Raw genomic sequence first — 25,652 nt, forward strand, 5'->3', positions numbered from 1 at the left:
AACTGATTTATAAAAACAATAAAAGGGTAAAACATCCAAGGGGGTGAATATTCTTTATAGAACCTCTACTATCATCCTCCAAACTGGTGGACCCGGTTCAAGTTTGACCTGTGGCTCTATTGTTCCCGCTCTCTCTGCTCAAATCCCTACTCTATCCACTGTCGCATTCAAATAGAGGATCAAAACATTAATAAATCTTAAAAAAAAAACAGGAGACAACTGGGTAGTACCTGTATCTTGCACTGTGTAATGTGATATGGGGCATGGTGGGCATAACTCCTACTCATACTGGTATCGGCACTACTCTGGATGACAATAGATATTCCTAAAATGTCAGAAGTCAGGGATCATTCACCAAGCTTTCACCCAACCAGTCCTTCAGGAAGAGTGTGTTTAAAAGAGTCTCAGAGTGGGGGCTCCAGATTTCTCGGCCTCTGTTTACCACACACAGAACGAAAGAATGAAAGGACAAAGGATATTAAGGAGGTATTGGCCAGGCCCATCAGGTCAGTCCAAGTTCTTTAAACCACCGCTGCTAACAATAGCCACCACCAGGCGACAAAGGGCGGGTTCAGACAACAAGCAAATCAAGCAGTCTCCACATAAAAGATTTATTGCATCGCGCTACAAAGGCCGCCCACGGAGATCCATGCAATGAGGGCTCTGAGGCCCTTCATCGTTGGTGAACTCTACTCGGTCATCCCACTTCTTCTCGAGGGCCTCTCCACCACCCAAAGACATCAACCATAAAAATTCTAATGAAATCAGGAGAACTTACAAAAAGCCTCCCATGCAGAAAACCTCTCCAGTTCTTTTCATCACAAGTGAAAAGCAATTACTCCTCCACAGGCTTTGGGAAGAAGCAAAATATGAGTGAAAACACCAGGCAGTCCTGGAACGCGTTTTCCTTAATTAGGTTGAGAATTTTTCCTGTAACACCCCTTAATCAAAACAGAAATCTTTGGTTATCTTGCAAGCCAGAGATTCTGACTGAGTGTAACTTACATTTTAAGGCAGGGTTTATTGCTACGGCTCAGAAATTGAATGCAGGTCATCAGAAGGTAAGTGTTTGTGGGCAAAAGTCAGACAGACAGTGGTTACTTGCGATGCAGTTAAGCAGTCTATTACCTGAGGCAGCACAAGGCTTTGGGTTGTTGTCAGTGCTCGTGATGTTCTTATTCCTCTCGTGTCGATAGACAAGATGAGGTTTGTTGTGCTCTTCATCAAGTTCCTCTCCTGAAGCATTTAAAAGAGGCTCCAAGAAGTATTCACCATGTTCAGTTGTAAAGGTTCCAATCTAGAAGAGAAAAAAAAGAGATGTCATTGGTACGAAGCATGCACTTACATGACTGCATAATGCACTGTACAAGACTAGTTTTTATTTACAGGGTTTAACTGGTTAACTTAAAGCATTCATATGTGTTTCCCATGGGGAAAAATGTGCAAATTATGTCCATGCTTTTGGAAAACCGTGGTGGATGGTTGCACATGGAAAAACATGCAGACTAAGACAGGTCTGAGAAAATCTTTAAAGAGCTCAGTGTTGATATCTGTTTAAATCAAGGAAAAGTCTAAAGACATTTAAAGCGTTAAAACATTGATCAGTGCACACATAATCCCTCATGATTCCCTAAACCAATCATGACTTTATACAGGCTGTAAGGTCAGTATGCTTACATATTGCCTCACAAACTGACACTGGAAGAAGTGACATCATCATAAACAGACAGAGCTGCTGACAGAGGAATGCTAATATTGATTTGGCAGCTGAGTCCTTCACATAGCTTCTTAGCTCATCCAGCCATGAGGCACAATGGTGTTTGTATGGTAATTTTGCTCGCACACTTAAACAGGATATTGGACGCTGGAATGTTATCTTTAAGGCAACATTATTCCATAACCATATCCCCACAGGTGACGCATGTTTGACAAAGGACAGCATACAAATTGGAAATGGGAAACACACACGAACTCATGTGTATTTTTCCTCTCTGTCTTTCAAAGAGTGAGGGATTAGTTGGGTGGTGATACTTCCTCGAAAGTGCTACAGGAGTTGAGTGTTACATATGTTCATCTCTGCAGTGTAATGCTAATGAAAACACCACAGGGACTCAACACAAAGTGACAATTGCACATCAGAGGCTTTATCTGTAAGGTTGTCCAATAACATTGCAATTTTTACAGCTCCTTGAAGGCAAAATGGGATTTAATTGCCTCTGCAATGCAGGGATTAATAAGCATATTAACAGAATACATTGGAATGAATTGTTGTGATTTTATATCATTACAAGCCAACAAAAATAATGTCCTCTAACAGAAAAAAAGCAGGTGTAGGTGCAATGACGAGCTTGTATTTCTGTCTTATTTCAAGTATCAGAGCGTGTGCCCAGGCACAAAGCATGCTGGGACAAATGCTTTCTAGGTGAAGTGATTACTAACTTATCTTACTCATTTATCCATTATTGTCAAGTGCAGTGAAACCCACTGTGGCATAGGGTTGTCACAGTACACTGATTTTTAAACTTACAGGAACAGTCAAATGATACAGCTACCTGCTTTGACACCACTGTAACACAAATTCAAGTCCAAAGATCCCAGAATTAGGTAATTTCTTGCTTTGAATGACACAAATTTGCAGGCAATCTCCTGCATACACAGTATCTTCCGCCCATAGCAGCTATCAGTTCAAATATGGTTGAAGTTAAAAAGCTTTATTGAGGATTAAATGCTTTCTAATAACAAGGATCTTTAAGATAACTGAAGAGGTATCATTTTAAAAGACAGTATCAAAAGTAAAGAAGTACAGACATTTTCGACAGCCTAATTGTGGCATTTAAAGCAAATAACAACCTACATTCCTTATGCTACAAGCTTTACTCAGGTTCACTTCCATAGAAAATCATTTCTCAAATGCTGTATTTTTCATTTATGCTGGCCTTATGCCAAACAACATTTCAAGCAGTTTCAAAAACACAGGTGAACGTCCTGGGTGCTCTCCTTTGATATTGATTGGATTGTACTAGATGGACAAAATCTCTATCTGTACTGTTTTAGGGCAGCTTTGTTTGGTTCTGAGCATTACAGTCAGGGGTGTCCCTATCACATGTAGCGGATTGAAACTAATAAAAGCACTTTGTAATTTATCAGAGATCAGCAACTTGATCAGCCCAGCTGATCATCTACATCAGCTGTCAGACACAGAGCAAAATTTGTGGCTGGCCGTAAAAGCTGAGTAAGACAACAGAGCAGCAGAAATCCTGTGGCCAAAATGCCAGAAGTAATGGAAATACCTCAAGCTTGAAAACAGTCCAACGGCCACTTGCAGGATCTGTAACATGACTGTTTTGCGAGGTGGTAGCAGCAGGGCTGCATTCAATACCACAATCTGATCTGACATCTCTGAACTAAACATGCAACGGAATATGGTGACTTCACTATTGCGATGGAGAAGAAGGCTGCTACACTGAAGCAACAAACTGTGGACTTTGAGAGGAAAGATAAACATCCTTGAGAAAGCAAAAAGGCCAAAAAGGTCAGAAAAAAGGTGATCAAGATGCTGGTTACCTAAACAACAAGCCTCACTTCATTTTAAGGTAACAGTGATTGAAGAAATAAGAGTAAGGGAGGAAAAAGCTACACTTATGTGTCCAGTCACAAACATAAGTATCGGATTAGGACTCGGAATCCGTAAATACTCAAATATTTTAAAAAATCAGATCAGGATCAGAGGACAAAAATGCTGATCGAGACATCCCTAGTTGCTATAAAGTCTGGTCTTCTGCAAACTGACGGTTGATGATGTTGCTCCAATCAACAACCAAAAAAGCCATCTTGCCAGCACCAAACAGGAAGCTGTAAACTAGTAAACACGGTAGGGAGGTGAAGAAACATCCAGTTGTCCTAGATTCTCCTGGAAAAACAGGTGGGCAGAGAAATCCTCTGGGGTACTGCTCAGTCTTCAACCTGCTTTTGGCCCTCAAGATCCCCAATGAGTATGCAGTAGCTTGCTATAGTATACTCACCAGTCACATTCCTGATTCACACTGGACATATGAGTTGAAACATTCACCTGATTTCAAGGGCAGCAGCAATACTTCACCTTCTTCCCTTGTCCACTTTATTATGGTACAAAAGAGAGGACTCTTCAAAGAGGCATTCTTGCTCTTTTCACTGTAGTTGCAGATTTCCAACTTGTGCATGACGGGAAAAGATATCTAGATATAATCTTGCAGTTAGAGACCCTGGAAGATAAGGTCTTTACAAAGGTTATTCTAGTGCAGTGGTTCTCAAATGGTGTGCCAAGGCACACTAGTGTTCCTTAAGGCAGGTCTAAATGTGCCGTGGGAATTTGGACAATACATTATTACTACAACTCTATGGCAAGTACTGTAACCAGGCCTGCCCACAGATCTGACTGAACCCCTGAAAACCCCAAGAGAATGGGGCCTCCCAAGTTGGGATCTATTGATGATATCAGTGTATGCATGTAGGATCAGTAGCATTGGTGCTAGCATCCTGGCTGACAGTTACCTCATTAAGAGCTGAAAAGTGTGGCAAGCTATTATTGGGTTAAAAATGTTGTTGAAATGATTAATTCGTGCTACTTTTAACCAAGTTAACAATTTTTTTTCTACCCTTTTTTGCCACTTATTTTGACAACTTAAACCATTTGGTGCTTTTTGGCATTTTTGCCACTTATTTTTATTACTTGACCGATTCTTGCCACCTTCTTGGAACTTTTTGCCACATTTAACCCATTTTTGCAACCTTTTTGCCAGTTTTCGCTCACTTTTGCTAATGGTTTGCCATCTTTTAATCACATTTAACCTCTTTTTACAACCTTATAGCAACTTTAATCCTTTTTTTGCCACTTTTGATCTACTTTGCATCCTTTTTGACACTTAGAACCCATTTTTGCCACCTTATGGCCAATTTCTGCCCATTATTTTGTATCGATTTAAGCATGGTGTGCCTTAAGATTTTGGCTTAACCTTAGGTGTGTCTTGGGTGAAAAAAGTTTGAAAATCACTGTTCTAGTGTATACATTACATTGTATCAATGCTCTCCAGCAAGTACAGATCACCCAGTTTTCTGCAACAACCTTCTGTTTCTTTTCTCTTTCAATAGGTTGTGAGTCATGAAACATTCGTCTGATATTTTCTGCACAAGGATCAAGGTACTTGATCCAATATGAGAAAGTTGCAGCTTTACTAAAAGCGCCATTGTTGTGATGAAATGATTTACACAATGTCTCAACAGGTAGATGTTTACCTGTGCCTTGTAAATCACTATCTACGGTGAGTTAACTTTAATTAGATGATTACAGTTGAGCCTTTCAAAGTTCTTATGTGGTGTTAACAGGAGACTGAGCAGACAAACACTCTGTTTAGTCAGTGGAGGGGGCAGAGATTCAGGGTTTCCCAGCATTAGCTTTGAGGCAAATCTGGCAAAAGTTTGGACAGACACAAAGGTTGGCATTCAGTAGTGGGAGCTGAACTGGACCTTACATCTGAGGACACTGCATTTTGAAGCAGGGTCACCGCATCAAAAAGCACACTCTGAAACCTTCTTGGTGCTGAGTTGTGCTGAAGTGACGCAGAGTTGCCATCAATCTGTACAGTCGAATGGGACACAAAGGTGTCATGAGCTTGATCTTTACACAGAGGTGCAACACTTGGTGCTGGAATGAAGATCATTTCTCAGGACAGGCTGACTCACCACACACTTCCATTATGTGTGTGAACCAAGACAGCGAGCTCCTTCAGGAACTAATGTTTCCCACGCTGTGAGCAATCCTTAAGTCCCAAACAACCTTCATTGGCAGTTGTGTCCTCCTCACAGTGTTTTCTACTCTTTTCTGCCCGTCACAGCTCACTTTGAAAAGGCCAAAAGCTCCTCAACCCCGCCTCCCCGATTCCCCCCTGGGGATGGCTTTGAGCAACTCTGGACCAAAGGGGAACCTGCTTTTTTTCTAGAATGACCCCTTTGTTTTAGGGCTTAATTATTCCTTAATGACCTCATCCTAACGAAATGTGCCTGGCCATTAAGCCCCAGTGATCAGATACGGACACATTTATGACCCAATAGCCTCTGGTGCTGTTTCCATTGTCCTGTCATTCTCAATGAGTGATGATGCGGATAAGCAACAAAGATTGCCTGAAAAAGGATGCAAACATGTTTGGATAAGCGAGTCATACATCAAAGTTGGGCAGAGGGGCAATTATGTGCTTATTACCCTGACAATCTCAGCATACCTCCTGTCTGAAATCGGTTTACAAACATGACAAAAACACTTAAATGGAAATAGCTCTAAAAACGTGATAAAATATGATGATTATTTTATCATAATGGAGTACAATCACCACAAACATTATGAACATACTATTCAAAAGCCAGCTGATACCCAGTCTGACAAGCTATGCTGGTACTGTACACAATGCACATATCTAAAATAAGGGTTATGTCACTGATAGGGGAGTTGTCGTCGAGGCTATGGTTATCCCATCCCTGTGTCCAGCCAAGCACCCCCAGCATGCAGAGCCCACGCCAGAATCCGGCTGGCGCGACTGAGGTCAACCCCCTGCCCCCAGACCAGTAACCTTATGTGACCCATGAAGTCATCCCCTTCAGCACTTATCAGATTCTCTCACACAGGAGTCAGCAGACAAAACGACGTGGACATCAGGATCCTTATGTGGTATATACTGGTGTTGTAAAGTCATCACCATCCAATAACTCCATTACAGCCTCATAAGATCTAACAGTTATGTTAGGGGCAACAGCTGCTTCAGACTGAGAGATAATATCTGTCTGGAGCTTCAACTAATCATTCACTTTATATTTTCCTTCAATTACCACTTCTTTAGTGTTTGAAAAGTTTAACATAAAGATAAAATCCTAACTACAAGTTCAAATAGTCCAATCTCAATTGGTATAAGAGAAGCAGGGATTCGTCATATGTAGGCTGCTAGAAAAAGAAAATATTCTGTTTGTGATTCATAAATAGTTTGAACTATGCCGGATGGTGCTACTGATTACCTGACCACTAATATCAACATGTTTGCTGCTTTTATGTAGAGATCAAGAGATGTTTAGTGGCAGCAAAGAAATCATGAATGCTGCTCAACTTTAAAAATCAAATTCAAGACTTTTCAATTACCAAGCTAGGATAAATCAAGTTCATGAAACTCAACAGTTTTGATTCCAGTTATCCCAAAAATATTTAAAAAAAACTATAAATGTTTTTTTTGTTGTTGTTGTTTTTTGCAAATATTGTGCATATTTGGAACTAAATGCTGCAATATATATTCTGCCATGCTGCCTTTTGCGTTTTACCATTAATGCTATGATTTTATTTCAGTTTATTGTTTTGGGCTTTGCCTTCATTTGAAGAGGACAGGATGATTAACAATGAAGGAAATCAGGGAGACGGTGCAGAGAATGACATGCAGGAAAGAAGCCACAGGTTGGATTTGAACCTGCGTTAGACCCACTTGGAAGACTACCCTCTTTACATGTGGCGCATCCTACCTGTGTAGCCATGAGTTTTTGTGTGACAAGAAGATTACCAAAAAACAAAGAATGAAAAAAATTACAGAAGGTGTGGATTTTCAGTGTAGATTTCATTAAGAATTCAAAATAAGATGTTTTAAGACATCTTAAAGCCTTTTACAGAAATCTAATCAAGTCTTCAAGAGTTTTTCAGGATTTGCAGAAACGCTTATAAACTACTTGTAGTGGCAAACTGATGTTATGAAACTACAAAAGACTAAATTGAAAATTAAACTCGCCATCAGGCACTGGGAGAGTGGACCAGCGTTCCATACAAAATGGCCAAGCAGGGGTTTTGTGTTCATACAATATTTTGGCTCCCAATGAGTGATTATTGGCTTCCATTCGTTGTGAAAAGTCTTGAATCCCTGATTGTAGGAAAGCATGATATCATGTGTATATCGGTATTGGCAGGTATTAAGGTTAAGGTTTACTATCCCTGAGGCGCAATTCATTTGAGAGCCAGCAGAGAATAAATCCAAACATACATACACAGAATCCACAAGATATTTCCACATTTCTGACATATATTTACAAGTGATATTTATCTACAAAAATCTATCATACAATCAAATAAGTTATTGGAGTTTTAGGTGTGACTGCCAAACCTACATCAGCTGAAGTCTTTTTCTTTATTAATCATAATTCCATCCACTTAAAAGTGTGTTTTTAAGATGGAAATGTGTTAGTATGTTCATCCTCACACTTTAAATTGTATGTTTAAAGAACTGAAGTTTTGGGTCTGAAGTACATTTAAATATCAGTATCCATATTGGTATCGGCTAAAACTATTTTGTAAATATTGGCATATTGGATATTGGCAAAAATCCAATAATGTGCATCCCTACCTGATTCTCTACTACAAAACATTGTTAATCAAATGACTACATGCAAAATTTCACAGAAAACTGTGAATCACGCCAACTTAATTATCAATCAGTTTGCAAAAATGTCTGATGATCAATAATCTATTACTGCCGTGGCTGTACTTGTTTCTCTTGTATTTTCAGGTGTCTTGCAGCAGCAAAAACTGACTAATAATTGTTTAAATTATCAGTCATTGATAAATATGCCTGCTTGTTGAGTCATAGATCATGGGACAAGTAATGTTTGTTACTGTAGAGCCTAATTTCCCATCATTTCCCATCAATAAGCTGTTATCTCTATAGTATTATTACTCATTTATCTGTATAGGAGAATCTGTGAGAACCTGTCCTCAGCTGACACTCAGCACTGTGAGCCAAAGAGCATCAACCTATCTGTCATGCTCAAGAGCACTTCAGCAGAATGGATGCTTCAGCTTCTCCAACCTTTCCACCACCCATGATGCCCATTCAGCTCCGTGCAGGAGCAGCATCACGCCACACAGGCACCGAGATGCACCTCTGCACGCTCTCCTCCACAGTGACATGAGCCCAATAACACTTGCTCTTGTTACACTCCTGCACACTTCACTTAAGCTGCGGGTTATGGGGGACATGCATGGATGGAATCCGTTGGAATGGGAGAAAGCAGCAGAAGCCTGTCATCATCGCTTGATTAAAGGGATCTAAAAAAAAAAAGACTTTAAGGGCAGCGACAAGTCAGTACTCACAAGGCCAGTGCACAGGCTGAAGACGGCGGGGTACTCGCTCTTGGAGTTGACGTGTCCGCGGAAAAAGCAGTGGCGCATATCGCTCGGGTCATGGAAGTGGGAGTCCGTGGCGTTGCTCTGTTCCGCTCCCAAGTGTGTCACTGTGTAAGAGGGGGCGATGAAGTCGGAGTGTGCGCTCAGATTGAGATGAAAGCGTTCCCCAAATGCATCAATCCTGTAGTGAACCCGTAAACCGGACAGGTCATCATTTAAACTTCTCCGTCTCCTCCTGTAGTGCAATTTGTGTGGGAATGATTCTCCGAAGTCATTCACTCGGAGCGGGGTGATGATTTCATACGATGACAGCTGCTTGATGAAGCTTTCTGCAAGAAAAGTTAGGGGAAGAAAAGTTGGGATTCAGAGCCAAAGCAGAGGTAATTCGTCAATGTGAAACATGCAGCTGCAGCTTGATAATCACTAACCTAAAACATCACAGATTACTTTTATATCACCTTCAGCTACCGTTCTCATAAATCAAAACACTACCTTGTTTCGGATGCAATCGGTGTTGCAGAGTGTCCCGGACAAGTGCTGACAGATGACACATTAGTCCAACCAGCCAGATTGCAAACTGCATGATTTCCTCCGCGAAAAAACCCCCGGCTGTCGTCTCCAAGGCAAGTAACCCTCCGTCTCTCCCGAACGGCTCCCCCTCTCCCCTCTCCTTCTCCGCGGCTTGTCAGCAACAGGTCGTGGGATCCGCGGAGGCTCTCTGCAGCGCAAGTCTTGCAAAGTGCACTGGCCTCATCGCATTGCTAAACATGCATCCACTACCCCTCTATAAACGCGAACTATTTATGACATATTCATCCCCCCCGAACCAAAAAAATGCTGCCTAATGTAAACTGCAGTCTATACTGAAAGGAGGGATCAGTGCCAAGTACGCTTTCCCTTAGCCATCCCTAGAACACCCCGTGCACCCTAAGCACTCACCAACTGCACAGCAACGCCCCTATAGGCTCCGGAGCCAATGATGAGTGCGCCTCGACCACTACACATGGGGCTGTCCTGAGCGCCGCAGCAGTGCGAAAAAGCCTGGAAACACCAGTTATAATGTGAGCGACCACAACAAGAAAACCATCTCAAATTCAAGGATTAAGTTCACTCCCCCTCCCAAATTCTGATTAAATGGCTGAACTGACACATTACGTTTAAGGAGAGCATAAAGGGAAGTGAACTGAAGCAATGAAATCACAATTTAAGAGGAAGAAAAGGTGATATTTGACGAAGACTCCTTTTATCAGGAAGCAGCACCATATCTGTTTATACACAAGCTGATGTGAGCTTAGCAAACCCAACAGAAGTGCTCCATTTACCTTCATTTAACAAGAATATTCGTTTGTCCATGCAGCAAAAGCCATACTGAGCAATTTTGAATTAATCACTGAAGCTATGTTATTTAAGTAAAGGTAGAATCGTTTAGGGTATACTGTAAATAATTGGCTACATTAGCCTAGCTTCTCACAGCAATGCTAGGTTAGCTTACCAAGATATTTTAGGGTCCGGTTTTCTTCCGTCATACAAGGGGTTTGATTAAACTTTAGTTACCCTTCAACACTCTTTATGAAACAGTTTTTACAATGAAACTGGAAACAAAACCTTTAATTCAGAGTTGTATGCTTCAGGCTGTATGAGGTTTCTTCTTAGCTAGCTGGCGAATGCTAGCCACTTGAGAGACGTAAAGGAATAAGCTAGCTTAGAGCTTATCCTGAGACATTTTTTTTTATTCATGTTTTTTTCCTGTCTGTGAGGTAAGTTTTTATGAATATGTTTGAAAAAGTGCTAAAATTAAGTATTACTCACCATTTTATTTACCCTGTAGTTTTGACCCTATGAGGTTTCCTCCTGTCATTGTTACTGAACTGAAGCTAAAGCGCAGTGAATAATTCTCCCCCTATATCTACCATACTGCAGTTTTTCAGAACTTCAGCAAAGTTTTAATGTTAGACAAAAATATCCAGCGTAAATATAAAATGCAGTTTTTAAATGATGATTTCAATGAGAGGTTGTTTGCAGTCAAGTGATCATGAATGTCTGTCAATGACATTATCTACAAATAACCGATTAAGGGAGAACAATCCATCCAAACATTGAGCCTGGTCCTACGTTAAAAAAAAAAAAAAAAAAAGTAATAGCGCCCTCAACCTGATAACTGGCTGTGCCACCCTTGGCAGCAACAACAGCAAGCATTGGTAATAACTGGCAATGAGTCTGTGGAATTGCTGTGGAGGAATTTTGGCCCACTCTTTATTACAGAAATGTTTTAATTCAGCCACATTGAAGGGTTTTTGAGCATGAGCGGGCTGTTTAAGGTCATGCCGCAGCATCTCAAATTGTATGAACCTTGTATTAAACCTTCATTTCGGTTTGTTTAAGCTACTTAGAGGTGGACTTGCTGGTGTGTTTCAGATCATTGTCCTGCTGCATAGCCCAAGTGTGCTTGAGCTTGAGGTCATGAACAGATGGCCAGTCTTTCTCCTTCAGGATTTTCTGTTAGAGAGAATTCATGATTCCATCTGTTTTCAACAAGTCATCCAGGTCCTGAAGCAGCAGACCATCACAACACCACGCTTGACTGTTGGTATGCCTTTTTTTAATTATTATTTTTTATTTCTAAAGCAAATTTGAGACAAGTCTTTGTGTTCTTTTTGGTCAGCAGCAGCTTGGCCTTGGATCTCACCCATAGAAGCCATCTTTGCCCAGTCTCATTCTTATTGTTGAATCATGAACACTGACCTTAACTGAGTCAAGTGAGATCTGCAGGTCTTTAGATGTTTTTCTGGGTTCTTTTGGACCTCCTGAATGAGTCGAAGATGTGTTCTTGGAGTAATTTTGGTAGGCTGTCCACTCCTGGGGATGTTAGCCACTGTTCAAAGTTTTTCCCATTTGTGGATAATGGCTCTCACTAAGGTTAGCTGGAGTCCTAAAGCCTTGGAAATGGCTTTGTAGCCCTTTCCATACTGATAGATGTCAGTGACTTTATTTCCCATCAGTTCTTGAATTTCTTTAGATGGTGGCATGATTTTAGATTGTTTGGTCTACTTCACTTTGACAGACAGGGTTTATTTCAGTCATTTCTTGAGGTCTGGGAGTAGCCTAATGATTTAACAAGGGTGGCAATTACTTTTCACACAGGGATGGGTAGGTTTGGATGGCTTTTCCCCTTAATGAATGAAATCATAATTTAAAAGCAGTGTTTACTCAGGTTATCTTTGTCTAATATTAAAATTTGTGTGGTGGTCTTAAGCATTTTAGTGTGACAAACATGCAAAAAAAGAAATTGGAAAAGGGGAAATACTTTTTCACAGCACTGTAACTTTTAACTTTTAATGATAGACTCTTTTAAGCTTAGTGTATTTATCACGATCATCTTAAGAACTTCCAGAGACGTATTTACATGTATGATCATTTTAACCATGGGAAAATGGAATATTGCAAATGTAAATATGTCTTACACAATGGGGGGATAAATATAATTATTCAAACACCTCTTAAATTAAAGTTTAGTCATGTTACTGAGATATTGGAAGTAAATGTAACAGCAGGAAATTTGTAGAGGTTTAATCAATGCTGGAGATAATCAGCTTGACTATAAAAAGTAAATTCAGTGTGTTGGTCATTCTTATATTTATATCTTAAGTGGTGTGATATTTAATGTTTGCTACACCAAGAAAGGCCTATCATATGAGTGTGAACATACTGCCTTACTTTGGAGGAGACTTCACCAATGCAAGTCAAAATAATCCTATTGACAACACTAGAGTCCCAAAACAATCCTTCACTTCATGCAAATTTTGACTATGCTGCGAATTTATTGTAATTTGGTGATTACACCTTTACCCAAATAAATATCTACTTATTCCATGGGAAAATATTAGGTAATCAAAGCACAAAATAATGAGCACAGAGGGCATTATGAGCAATTCTTCACTGTCGTCTATTGGGGGAAGAGGAGTTCCTTGGCCACGATGTGGTCAGCTTCTCGTTAATCATTTGGGCACGTAAGGTCCTACACAAGGTTGATGGACGTGTGAAAGGAGTCTTGTTTTTCATGTCCTTTGAAGACTAATGTCACAGCATTGTGAGTAATTAGACTCGGTTGGCTCACCGGAAACACTTTTGGATCCGGTAAGCTCTTTCTTTGACACAAAACATCTAGTCTCCAAGTCATGGCTATTACTTTTTAAAAAGTCTCTCTTTCACTCATCTCTTTCTTTTGCTCTTTCTTTGAAGTTAGAGGTTTCATGGACACATTTTAGCTAAAATCACAGTGTGGTCCATGGTAGACCAAACACTGGTTTAGCAGCTCAAGATATGATCATATTTCCTAGCTATTGTATACAGACAAAATACACCAGAGGCACACTTTGAAACCTTGACATATTGTGTTTTTTATAGAGTTTTATGCACTGGTTTAACATTTTTATGACTAATGTAGAGATCACCACACCTGAAATGATACAAATGGTTTATTCTAAATGACTATTTATAACAGGCAGGTCCTGATGCAACACTGGATTGTCCAAATAATCCGCCTCTGAGCAAGTGTGAGCTTTTGCCCTACTGTGAGGAAGAGTCAAGGTCCCATTTGTCCCCAGTGCAGTTAATTTACTTAATTGCAACCAGTCCTTATGGTTGCCCTTCTTCTAGCACTATTAATGCTCGTTTGCGCATCTTTCCATCGCTCTTCACATTACTTTGTGGTAATTTTCCATTTCAGTATGAGCTCTGGACTGATTTTTATCATTGATTTTGTGTATTTTGTTCTTTATTCTTATTATGTCTGACTCTTTAGGCCTCATTGTGGGACAATAAAGAGAGACTGCTCTGAATCTGATCTGAAATGTCTAATTTATGCACTACAAAAACTAAATAACTTATCAATAACTTACCTTGCGATGACAAAAGCAGAAATCTGATTTCATTTTAGACTTGCAATTAAAACAACCAAATCCATATGCTGGATAATTTTATAAAAGCATGGACAGGCTTCATTGACATCCACTGTTGTGGTTAAATCAGACTGGCTAAGCTGCATTTGAATTTCAGAACTCCTGAGATGAAGTTATTGTTATTTTTGAGCAAAAATCTCTCCACTGTAACCCCCTTAGTGCCTCCCTGATGTGGTATTGAGCCAGACCTTGAGCCTCCTGTGAGGCTATTCAGTCCATAAAACAACTGTCACTGTTTTTCACCTTCAAGAACAAAGTGAGAAAGTTCCAAAGAAATTGAATTTGACAATCTGAAACAAGTTCTGACAAAAAGGCAGATTTATATTTTGGCACTAGGAGCAAGACATGATATCAAGAGTAAAAGAGAAGGAAGCGGAAACAAATTCTCAGATGACACACCTATAATGTTTGATTATTGCTTAAACCGTTTTCCAAAATTAAAGCCTTATTTATAATCATGTCCTTGATACGTCTAAAAGAGGCTGGCAAAAAGTGATGCTTAAAGCTTACTATATGCATTGTTGCAGGATGGCTCTTTTACTGCATGGCACACAGGCCAAAAGCTATCACTTTAACTCCCAACACCTATCAAGCCACTAATAAGTTTTTATCACCTAGGATACATTTTAAAATTAGCCATATGACTGTACTGGATAGCTAATTTAAGGTTACTGTGGTGCTCGTTAATTCTGCATAGTTGCCATTTTTAAATGATGGGATATCCCCTATTTCTGCAACTTGCACAGTCTGGTCCCTGCATGAGTCAGAGTCTGCCTTAAAGGCCTCTAGACATCACTGCAAACATTTGGAGTGTGCCCAATCAGTATTATTACCTCTGCCAAGGAGGTTATGTGAACGGCAGGGTTTGTTAGTTAGTTTGTTTGTTAGTTTGTTAGTTTAGTTGTTTTTTAGCAACATAACTCAAAAAGTTGTGGACGGATTTTCATGAAATTTTCAGGAAATGTCACAAATGGCATAAGAAAGAACTGATTAGATTTTGGGAGTGATCCGGATCACCGTCTGGATCCAGGAATTTTTCAAAGGATTCTTTACTATTGGGAGATAGGGCTAATGGTGGAGGTCTGCACTGTTACCACTTTACACCAGGAGATGGCGGACATGAGTAACTTCAATCCCAGCAGCGTTTTTGGGTGTGTTTCTATTCAAAGTTTTGGAGTTTATAGAGTTTGAAAGATGCACGCCTGGTTGAGGAAATGAGTTGGAGCGTAACAGAGAGAAAGACAGCGAACTGTAGGGAGAATACTCATAATTATGGGAGGAATAGAAGAATATTCACCCTCTGCCATGACTTCCATTCGTCCAGTGAGACCATGGGTGAGACTGTCGGTGCATCTGTTGGCACCAACAGGCAATGCTTCCCCATGACAGCCCACCCGTAGCGAAGCCAATGCTTTTTCTCATTGTGTTTCCACTCCACTGTGGTGGGGGGTAAATGGGAATGGAACCAGGAATTTTTTAAAGGATTCTTAACTATTGGGAGATAGGGCTAATGGTGGAGGTCTGTGCCCTCTGAGTGCTTTTCTAGTTCATGTAGATGCTTTTAAGGGGCTGCCCACATGGAGATGAGTTTAGGAGGCTTCGTAAATGCTTTTTTTTTTAAATCATATCTGCGTTTCACCCATACAGAGACCGAAATTGCTACTTTTGGAAAGTGGGTCCTGATGTGAACAAATCTATGCCGACACCATGAGCAACAAATGGTCATGGAGAACAGCATACACCACATTTTATTAGGTCTATTGTGCAGTGCAACCAGGAGAAAGTTTTGGGTAAGAGAAAAGTTTTGGGTAAGCCTCTTTGTTCTGTTGCAGCGTTAGAGCACCGTGTGTACATGCCTGGCCTATATTCTTAAGTGTTTTCAGTGGCTTCGTGCTTATGTAGACATCTCTTAAAATAATGCGGAGTTTGTGGAAAACTTTTTTGAAAAGAAAAAGAAATAACTCATTCTAGTCTCCTTGTAGACAAGGCCTAAATCCATTTATATTCATCAGAAATATTAAACAGGCGACACTTTTATTTCTTAGTCATTTCTTGTTCCCATTTAGAATTCAATAAAAAGCAGAAAACAGAAAAAGGAGTATGATCATGTGAGCCATTGTGGCTTTTATTCATCCATACTTATTTATCTGAATTTGAGCCGTATTAGTATTTTACATCAATACTCTTTAAACTTCTAAAGCACTAAATGTATATCTATAAAAACAGTACACCTCTGTGGCCTTCACTGTCCAAATTGAAGCAAAAATGTTTCTCAGCCAGGAACAGGTGGTGACATACTGTGGCAATGTCATAAAGTGACTTATTGCTAAGGACCGCCCTCCACGCCACGAGCCAATCACATTTCTTGTACCTAAATGATGCATATTGACATCTATCTTATAGACATCCATTTTAAAATGGGAATTTCCTGCAGTTTCTACTGTAATGTTTCTGGTTATAACTTTGAAAAATGATCAAAGTGAAAGGATTAAAGGCAATATTGACACTAGCATCTTGAGAGGCAATGGTATTTTAAACCTCACATAATTGCAGCAAAGTGTCTCCTTTTGGTTAAGAAATGTGGCAGACCACACAGTCAGCACAACAAAGGAAAGATCAATAGGGCTGTCTACAGTAAGGCAACATGCTGCAACTGACAAGTGTGTAACCTCGTATCTTATCTCAATATCACCTTGCAGCAAACTTTGCGAAGCAGTACTATCTTAAGTTAGTTTATAACTGTACTAGTAAATGCTGAGGCTTCTTAGCATTATCTTATGCTTGATGGCTCTTGATCCACTGACTTAAGCCTCAGGTGACTCCTTGTGACGCTCCCGTAAGTTCTTGAATCTGCTTTATTTGTCCATCTTCTTAAGGCTGAGCTCATCTCTGTTGCTTGTGCACCTTTTCTTATCATTCTTTTCTTTTCAGTCAACTTCCTGTGAATATGCTTTTATACAGCCTCTGAGAACAGCCAGCCCTTTCAGTTTACCCTCCTTGTGGAGATCATTTTTAAAGCTGCACATCTATATGGCAGTCAGTAAAAATGTGGTCAGTGACCCTTCTGGCTGCAAAAATATGGTCCACAACCAATTAATGGGATTCATGGTTCAGGAAAGATGCATCTGACCACAAAATTTCTAGCCTTCCAGAAATAATAGTTCACCATGTGGCTCATTCCTCTGCTGGTTACATTCCCTTTTTTGTTGTTTGTAGATGGCTTTCATTTGCCTCAAAAAGAAGCATTTAGTTTCTGTCTTTCCCTTTTTTCATCATTTAATACTTCTGTGTCTGGTTAGTACATCTTTATGGGGGACATATTGATGTGTAACTTGAAAGATTACCGAAAAAGTGGCTTACTTACATAAAAATACACAAAGCAAAACCTCTTATCCTCACAATATTAAATTACATGGAATCAAATTGGAGAAAATCAAGACCAGAAATTCCTGCCAGACACATTTGCAGCTCTCCAAGAATGATTAAACTAAAGAACTGCTCAGTTACTCCGACTGTACTCCTTAACTGAAGGCAGCAGTAAAAGCTCTTACACTGACACGTCAGGTGATTTATCATCCAGGGTCTGACACCCCACCCCCCACCTCCTCTTACTTTAACCCAAACTTTAGCCAAAAGCTGTGAGCTCAAACAGCCTCAGAAACACTCTCCCTCTCATGGTTCAATGGCTTTGAACTCTGCAGTCAAAACATGATCTATACCTCCTGATAGGGCCTCACCTTCACCAGCCACTCCTTGCAGTGTTGCAACCCCTGGCTTTCTGATGCATATTTGCATGTGGAAGAGGTCTCCTGGGTAAGGACGAACATGAGACACTACAGAGAATGATTCCTCGCAGCAGGGTAACCAAAAACTGCAATGGATCAAAATCATCTGATGGAGCTGTTTGACATTTAAAGACCTAATGACAAATGGTCTTTGACTGTAAAGATATGAAAGGTGGTTAAAACAGTATCAATGCTGGTTTTTGTAACAGTGAGAAGAGTGGAAAGAGGAGGATGAGGGTTGTCTCCTTGATAGAGGTCAAAGTCCTTAGCATCAGGTTGAAACACATAAGATGGTGTCTAATTACTGCATGAGATGCATTGACCAGGGGTGTCAAACTCAAGGCCTGGGGGCCAAATCGCACCGGTGGTAAAGCTATACCCAGCCCACAAGATCATATATTTTTTTTCAAGAACTGGCCCACCGCTATGACGTCCACAGATTTCCTTTTATATACTATATTTAGTCGTATTTTGACCTTTTTAACTCAATATTATGAATTTTATCTCATGTTTTGACCTTTTCAGCTCCAAACTTTGACTTTTAATCCCATATTTTGACCTTTTTACTTGTAATTTGAATGTTCAACTCATATTCTGACCTTCTAGACTCATGATGTTGAATTTCATCTTAGATTTTGGCAGAATTCAGCAAGAGCCGGAAAACGTTGCTGGGGCAAAGGATATCTGGGTTGACTTGCATGGCCTGCCACCTTTACCTGGCCCCGGAAAAGCAGAAGAAAACAGATATATTTATACTACGGCTTTGTCAGTTATAGTTACAAAATTACGGTAATCTAAGCAAGAAAAAGAGTCTACTGTAACTTTTATTTTTGTGAAGTAAGGGGTCTTTTGTGAATGTTTGGACCCTCAGCTTGACTTTTGAAGCACTTTGTCTTTTACTTCAATTTTAGAGGCTATGAGGTTACACAAACAATGTTTATTGAACCCTACTAGATGTGTTATAATCTGCATGGGTCAATGACTTTGGATCAGCTGAGGATAAATGAAAAAATCAGTGAAGTACAGAGAGCAGGTTACTGTGTCACTGAAGGCACATCTCTGCTCCCACCCTCCCTCTTCTCTGACCTTTCAGGTGGTTCTCATGGTGTAGTGATCAAGGAGCTTGGCCACCTGAGACCTGTGTTGGCTTGCACTACAGATTACCCCCCCCCCCCCCAAAAAAAGGCTTCCGCTCCCCATTGCTGCAGTGAAGCTTCATAAGCTGCTGAATTCCTAGTGGCCTTAAAACCCAGTGGTTTGTCAGCCTCTTTCCTGCTCCCATTGAGTGGGGTATTGTCTGTCTTAGCCCTGCAGACAGCTGTAAGACAATGTCAGAGCGGCACTCTCTCACCACTCTCCTGAGTTCTGTCGCACTGATGAATCATCATAATGTGCCAAAATAAATACAAAAGAGTTGGCAGAAAACAAGTAGATTCATGTTTGCTACAAGTAACAAAGCAGTAAGGCTTTAATTTGACATTGTCAGGACTGTGGTGAAGACAGTTGTGTAAATAAGAGATAAGGTCCTCTTAGCCTCCTGAACACAGATCTTATATTTTGACTTCCTCTTCTCAGGGCAGATTTGCTGTCGATTATCACACTGCTGAGGTCATTACAACACATGCAAGAGCTTGCAGAGTGACATAAGGCTTGTACAAGGCTATTATCAGGTACGCTTCACAAGACAGTACACTGTATTTGAGTACTTAGCAAGGGACAAGTGAAGAACATGGTGGGAATGAAATGATAATTTTATCATCGTCCTGCCCCAAACAACTCTTAAACCCAATACTTTATGATATTAAGTAAAGAGAACAGACATTCAAATGTCTTAAATGGTCAGCAAATAAAAAAGTATGCACAGTTCCAAAGAACTTTCTTCTACTTGACCATGGAGTCTCCCACATGCCTTTTGGTGAGTTTTAGTCCAGATTTAATCAGAGTTTTCTTCATCAGTGGCTTTCTCTTTGCCACTCTCTCATACAGCTTTGACTGGTGAAGAACCAGAGCCACAGTTGTATGCAGAGTCTCTCCCATCTCAGCTGCTGAAGCCTGTAACTCCTTCAGAGTAGTCATAGGTGTTTTGGTGGCCTCTCTCACTTGTCTGCTTCTTGCTCAGTTTGTAAACATGGATTCACACATGTGTCATATTACTTCCATTTCTTGATGATGAATTAGGTCAGTCACTCTAAAGAGGGTGGATATTTATGATGTCACTTATGTTTCATGACACATTTTATACAGCTGACATTACTTTGCAGAAATCTGTTTTCACTCTGATGTTAAAGAGGCTTAAAAAGCCAAATCATATTGATCATGATTGATTTATAAAATCAGTGAAGAGTAAAACATCTCTTACAGTATGTTGTCCCTAATTCAGAGTTTATTTACTTTATACCGTAGTGCTTGGAAAATTTTGTACCATTTAAAAACAGCCTCACACCGGTTAATCACAGAGGTGATAAATGGCCCCCTTTTGGCTCTCTTTTTCCAGGTCTTGCCAGCCCAGATTTACACCATATGTGAGCTCAGTCAGTCAACAGATAGGCTCAACCTTGGAAGCAACAACCTATTTCCAAATATGCACCATTACAAACTCCATTATATTTACTTACTCAGCTGACCCCCCTACACCACCACACACTTCTTGGCTCTGTTTTCCATACTGGTAACTGTATACATTTCCACTCCTAATAGGGACCACAGGGACGCAGACTTGAGGAGAAAAGTAGGGCTTGGTCCCAGTGAGTGTTTGTTTTAGTACAGGGGAGTGAAGGGGGAAGGTTCAGTGTCATAAAAAACAAATTTAATACATCACATGATTGTATTCATTACTCTAAAATAGGGAGGCAAATCATACATTCAGATGAGGTGAGATCATGTTTAATGCTGAAATAAGCTTTCAACAGAAGGGGAGGCACAAACTGTAAAAAGCCATTACTAGCATAAACACTATGCTGAGTGGATGGTGATCCTAATAGAAGCTATGCAAGGATGCACCAAGCGTGAATCCACTGACAACATCCCACCTGCCGCGCAAGTCATATCATCTCTGTGTGATTGAGTTTCACTCAGACACGTATTTCCTTACTGCAGTTGTCTGCAGGCGATCCATGCATCCATCCCTGTGATAGAAATAGTGGGTGCTGATTTTCTCACCTCCCTCACCGGCAAGTGTTGATGTTGTTCCTCCTGAAGAATGCACGCGTTTCACCAGCAGGTGAAAACGGCACGGCAAGTCTCACTCAGCACAGATGATACAGGCAGTATGTATATGATATAGGTCAGCTATTTTAATCAGTCTAGTGACAGGAGGTAGTTTTACTATGCAATGCAAAGCTTTAAATTACATACAAGCTAGACACTGCATATCATAAAGCTTTGAGCTTCAGCTCTATTTTTAAAGCCCTCACTCATCATTGTTTGTTTAATGAGGAAGTTGCTTATTCTCCTTCTCTACACAGACTAAAATGATGGCTTATTTTTATCAAGAAGGCTATTTTAGGCTTCTTCCTTCAAATCTTCTGACCTATAAAGGAGTATAGAAACTTACAGTCTTTGGCCTCAGAAACATTCGGATCATCAGTTCTAAAGGTCAGAGCTGAAATCAAGAAAAACTAGTTAAAATTTGCTGCTGATCGTTTTACTTGGAAGATATTAAAACTAACCTGAAATTATCTGCTCTCATGCTTTGGAGGGGAAATTACAACCCCAATTCCAAAAAAGTTGGGGTGCTGTGTAAAATATAAATAAAAAAGAATGCAATAATTTGCAAATCTAATAAATCCATATTTTTATTAACAATATAACATTAAAAACATATCAGATGTTGAAACTATTTCATGAAAAGCATTTGGCCATTTTGAATTTGATGGCAGCAACACATCTCAAAAAAGTAGGGACAGACAGCAAAAGGCTGGAAAAGAAAAGAAAACCAGCTGGAAAAGCATTTGCAATTAATTAGTTTATTTGGCAACAGGTCAGTATGCCTGTGCATAAAAAAAAGCCTTTTAGGGAGGCAGAGTCTCCTAAAAGTGAGGATGGGCAGAGGTTCACCAATCTGCAAGAAAACTGTCTTTAAAAATTGTTGAACAATTTCAGAAAAATGTTCCTCAAAGTCACCATCTATAGAACATAATATCATCAAAAGAGTCAGAGAATCTGGAGAAATCTCTGTGCAAGGGACAAGGCCAAAGGTCAATACTGAATGCTTGTGATCTACAGGCCCTCAGTTGGAAAAGGGCATAATTCTGTACTGGAAATTACTGCATTGGCTTAAGAACATTTCCAGAAGTCACTATCTGTAAACACAGTTCAGCGTACCATCCTGAAATTCAAGTTTAAGCAATCCCAGGCGCCATGTCATGCGGACTAAAGAGGAGAGGGACCAACCCCCTTGTTATTAGAGCACAGTTCAAAAGCCTGCATCTCTGATTGTACAGGGATGCATTAATGCCCATGGCGTGGGCAGCTTACACATCTGGAAAGGAGCTGTCAATGCTGAAAAACATACAGAGATTTTAGAGCATGGCTTCACAATAGAAGAGTCCAGGAGTTGAACTGGCCTGCCTGCAGTCCAGACCTTTCACCACCAGAAAATATTTGGTGTATCATAAAATAAAAACTCTGGCAAAGAAGACCCAGGACTGTTGAGCTGTTTTTGCTCTTTTCCCAGACGGCTTTTGCAAGAGTTTGATTCACCAACTCTGATGTGTCAGTTTAAAAGGGGATCTCCGCGGCCTAACCTAACCTGGTGTTAGATTCAACAAAAGTTAAGCTGAAACAGCCTTTTCCAATACGGGACAACCATTTTCAGGCTTCAAGAGGCCACTTCGGTAACAAATGGATGATGACTACTACAGTCAATGTCATGACCCATATATAGACTCTACTTATCTGACCAGCTGGTCTGTCAGGTCTGTGGCTCCTTTCCTGTCTCAGATGTTATCTACTGCCCTATCTGAATAAAGTAAGCCCAGAATAAAGCTTTCTTTCCAGGTCTTTTAAGGGATTCATGTACACCCTAAAGGAGGGTTTTAATCTGTGCTTCTTTTATCCTGCATAAATAAAGGTTTAATAAAAGTGAAAAAAATAAGAATGCATCAGTTTGCCCGCTGTCATGTTTTCAAGCATTGCACAAATGAAGCACACATTATATGTTATGTCAAAGTAAACCCAGCAGGCAAAATGCTGTTCATTTCATCCTGCATGGCTTTGCATTTCTCGTGTCAAATAGCAGACTAATCCTGTCGTGATAAGTGGCACACTGTCAGAGACAGCTGCCTAGTATTTTGGATATTAACAGCCATGAACTTTAAGCAGGCAGTGACTCATGAGATTTGATGACAGTCCAGTAGGGGGTCCTTGGATCTTTCTTCGGGTCTGCTTTTAGTGTAGTATACCCATAACACTATGGAGACAGAGTTATAGATGTGAGGTCACAGGGGAGTATGTAATGTAAATTCACCCACAGGGGGCTTTGATATTACACTGTTGCTGAGTTCATTGAAAATAGCAAAGGTTGAGTGATAACAGAGCTTTCTCATAGTCAAATGGAGAATATGATGCAAAAGAAAAAGGCAGCAGTTATGGTGCAAAACTCTGCTGTAAACCACAAATTATTGTTTGGGTTTAAAAAATAAATTAGATAAATTGGTTTGAAATAAATATCCTTCAGCGGTACTAAAGAGCCCTTCTCTTCTGCTTAAAATACCACTATCATTACTGTGAGATGCTCCCTCTGTCAGAACAGAAATACAAGCTAAATGTTCAAAATAAAATAGGATTAAACTTCTAATCAGGTTTAGGATACCTAACGTTAAAAATCAAAAACCTGACCTGCAAAACCTGATAACAAGATGTTTCATAGAACCAAGTAAACAGTCTGCTTACAGGAAAAAAAACATGTCCACCATGAAAACAGTAATACAGATAATGTAGCTAAGGCTAACACTAGCCAAGCTACGCTGGCTCCTTTAACAGTTTTGCAATTCTCATGAACCCATATTTTAGTCACAAAAAATACCTACATAGCTAATGTAGCTAGAGATAAACATAACAAAGCCAGGTTAGCTATATTAGCTTATGCTTTGTATGCCAAAGCTAATTTAGCTGCGCAGCCAAGTTACCTACATAGCTAAGATAGCTATGTTAGTATTAGCTTCAATTGCTGAAGTTCACATTTCTAAGGCTAAAGCTGACATAGCTAAATTGGCTTTTACAGTATCATTAACTACATAGCTATTGGTGCTATGTTCGTGTTAGCTAAAGTTAATGAAGCTAAAGCAAGCCACTGTTCACCAAACTACTTACAAAACAGGTCTATGGGTTTTTTGCAACCACATGTTGGGGGTTCTGGAAGTGGTGGACAGCTAATATGAATGGGAAGGGAGTAAAGTTAGTACTTAACAGCTCTAATTTGACTCCACGCTTGGTTTTTCAACATAAAATTTCTAAATACATTGAATAAGATCCTTACTCTTTACAAAAAAGAGATTTTTACCACAGTTTTGTTGATTTTCCTGGCATGAAGGCAATCAATATCACAAACTATTCAGTCCTCAGACCTCCTAACATCTATCATTATTTAGCCAGATGAAGGAATACAAGAGTCTTGTACTGAGCCCCTTTAAAATATAAAATAATCCTCATTTTGTCATAAACTTCGTCATTTTGAAACAGTGATCCACTATCAACCGAGTAAACCTTGTGGGGAAAGCGACCAAGGGATGATAAGATGTTCACGAACCAACCTGTGCTATGAAACATCTTTTTCATGCTAGCTGCAGTAGCTAGCCCCTGTTTGAGTGCCAGTTTCTTTTCCTCCATCCTTTGTTGTTATCTAATCCAAAATTTTAAAAAGTGAAACTGTTACCAAATGAAAAGCCGTTTGGGAACCGAACAACCAGCTCTACTGAGCAAGTAATGAGTGAGTCTGGGGGTCGGTGAGGTGGACGTCAGCTGAGGAAACACGGGTAGGATCAGAGTTTGACGTGCTAAACTGAGACAAAACCGCACTGCATCGAACTGGACCACTTTTTGGAAACAGACATACATGATTGTTGTGTGACACAGCTCATCCAGGCTTTAGACAGAAACTTTCTTAACTCTTGGCAGCTGCTGTTTCTCTGTAAGTTTTTAGACTCCTTAAAAAATTAGCCTCCACTTCTTTCAGGACACAAAAGTAGCTTAAAAGATAAGGGTTTTTTTTTTGCACTTTGAATGCTTGGCTTCAAAGCAGTTGTTAACAACACAAATCACTTTAATGGTAGCGTTTCTCTATGCAGAAATGACTCACCTGAGCAAACATGAGTTAAGAAGAAAAACAAACATAGAGGACAGTTGAAATCCCCCACTTGATGTCCTGACGTGCTTACAGTGACAGCAAAAAAAACAAAAAACAAAAAACAAGTAAAAGGCTGTGGGTTAATTCCTCTCGGAAATGAAGCTAAAGGTATGCTTAAGTTTGTATGCTGTTTAAGAATGGCACATCCGGTTGGTGATGCTACTTTGTCTGCTACGTCTCATTGGTTGTTGTTGGTATTCCTTCAGAAACAGTCTAACCTAGAAATAAAAATATCAAATGTGAGTAAACAATTCGAGGTCAGGTAGGCTTTGATGCAGTACAGAGCAGTGATAACAGTGAGGACACCATACACTTGAGCATTATTTTGACAAATATTCATCTGCATCTAAACCCAGACCTGGGACATGTAAAATCAAATCAGTTGA

The 25,652-nt window shown here is 40.0% G+C and overlaps 1 protein-coding gene across 1 annotated transcript in view; it reads right to left on the minus strand.

Moving 5' to 3' along the window:
- Positions 1–11,877, minus strand: part of LOC121514450 (A disintegrin and metalloproteinase with thrombospondin motifs 20) — a 138,564-nt gene extending 126,687 nt beyond the window's left edge. Inside the window, exons 1-3 of the mRNA XM_041794557.1 lie at positions 11,865–11,877; positions 9,146–9,507; positions 1,129–1,297 (exon numbers count right to left, since the gene is read on the minus strand). Coding sequence (XP_041650491.1) covers positions 1,129–1,297; positions 9,146–9,507; positions 11,865–11,877 — 544 coding nt within the window. The remainder of the gene's footprint in view (positions 1–1,128; positions 1,298–9,145; positions 9,508–11,864) is intronic.
- Positions 11,878–25,652: the final 13,775 nt, after the last annotated feature.

The sequence above is a fragment of the Cheilinus undulatus genome, linkage group 9 (genome assembly GCF_018320785.1).
Source record: "Cheilinus undulatus linkage group 9, ASM1832078v1, whole genome shotgun sequence".
Taxonomy (NCBI): domain Eukaryota; kingdom Metazoa; phylum Chordata; class Actinopteri; order Labriformes; family Labridae; genus Cheilinus; species Cheilinus undulatus.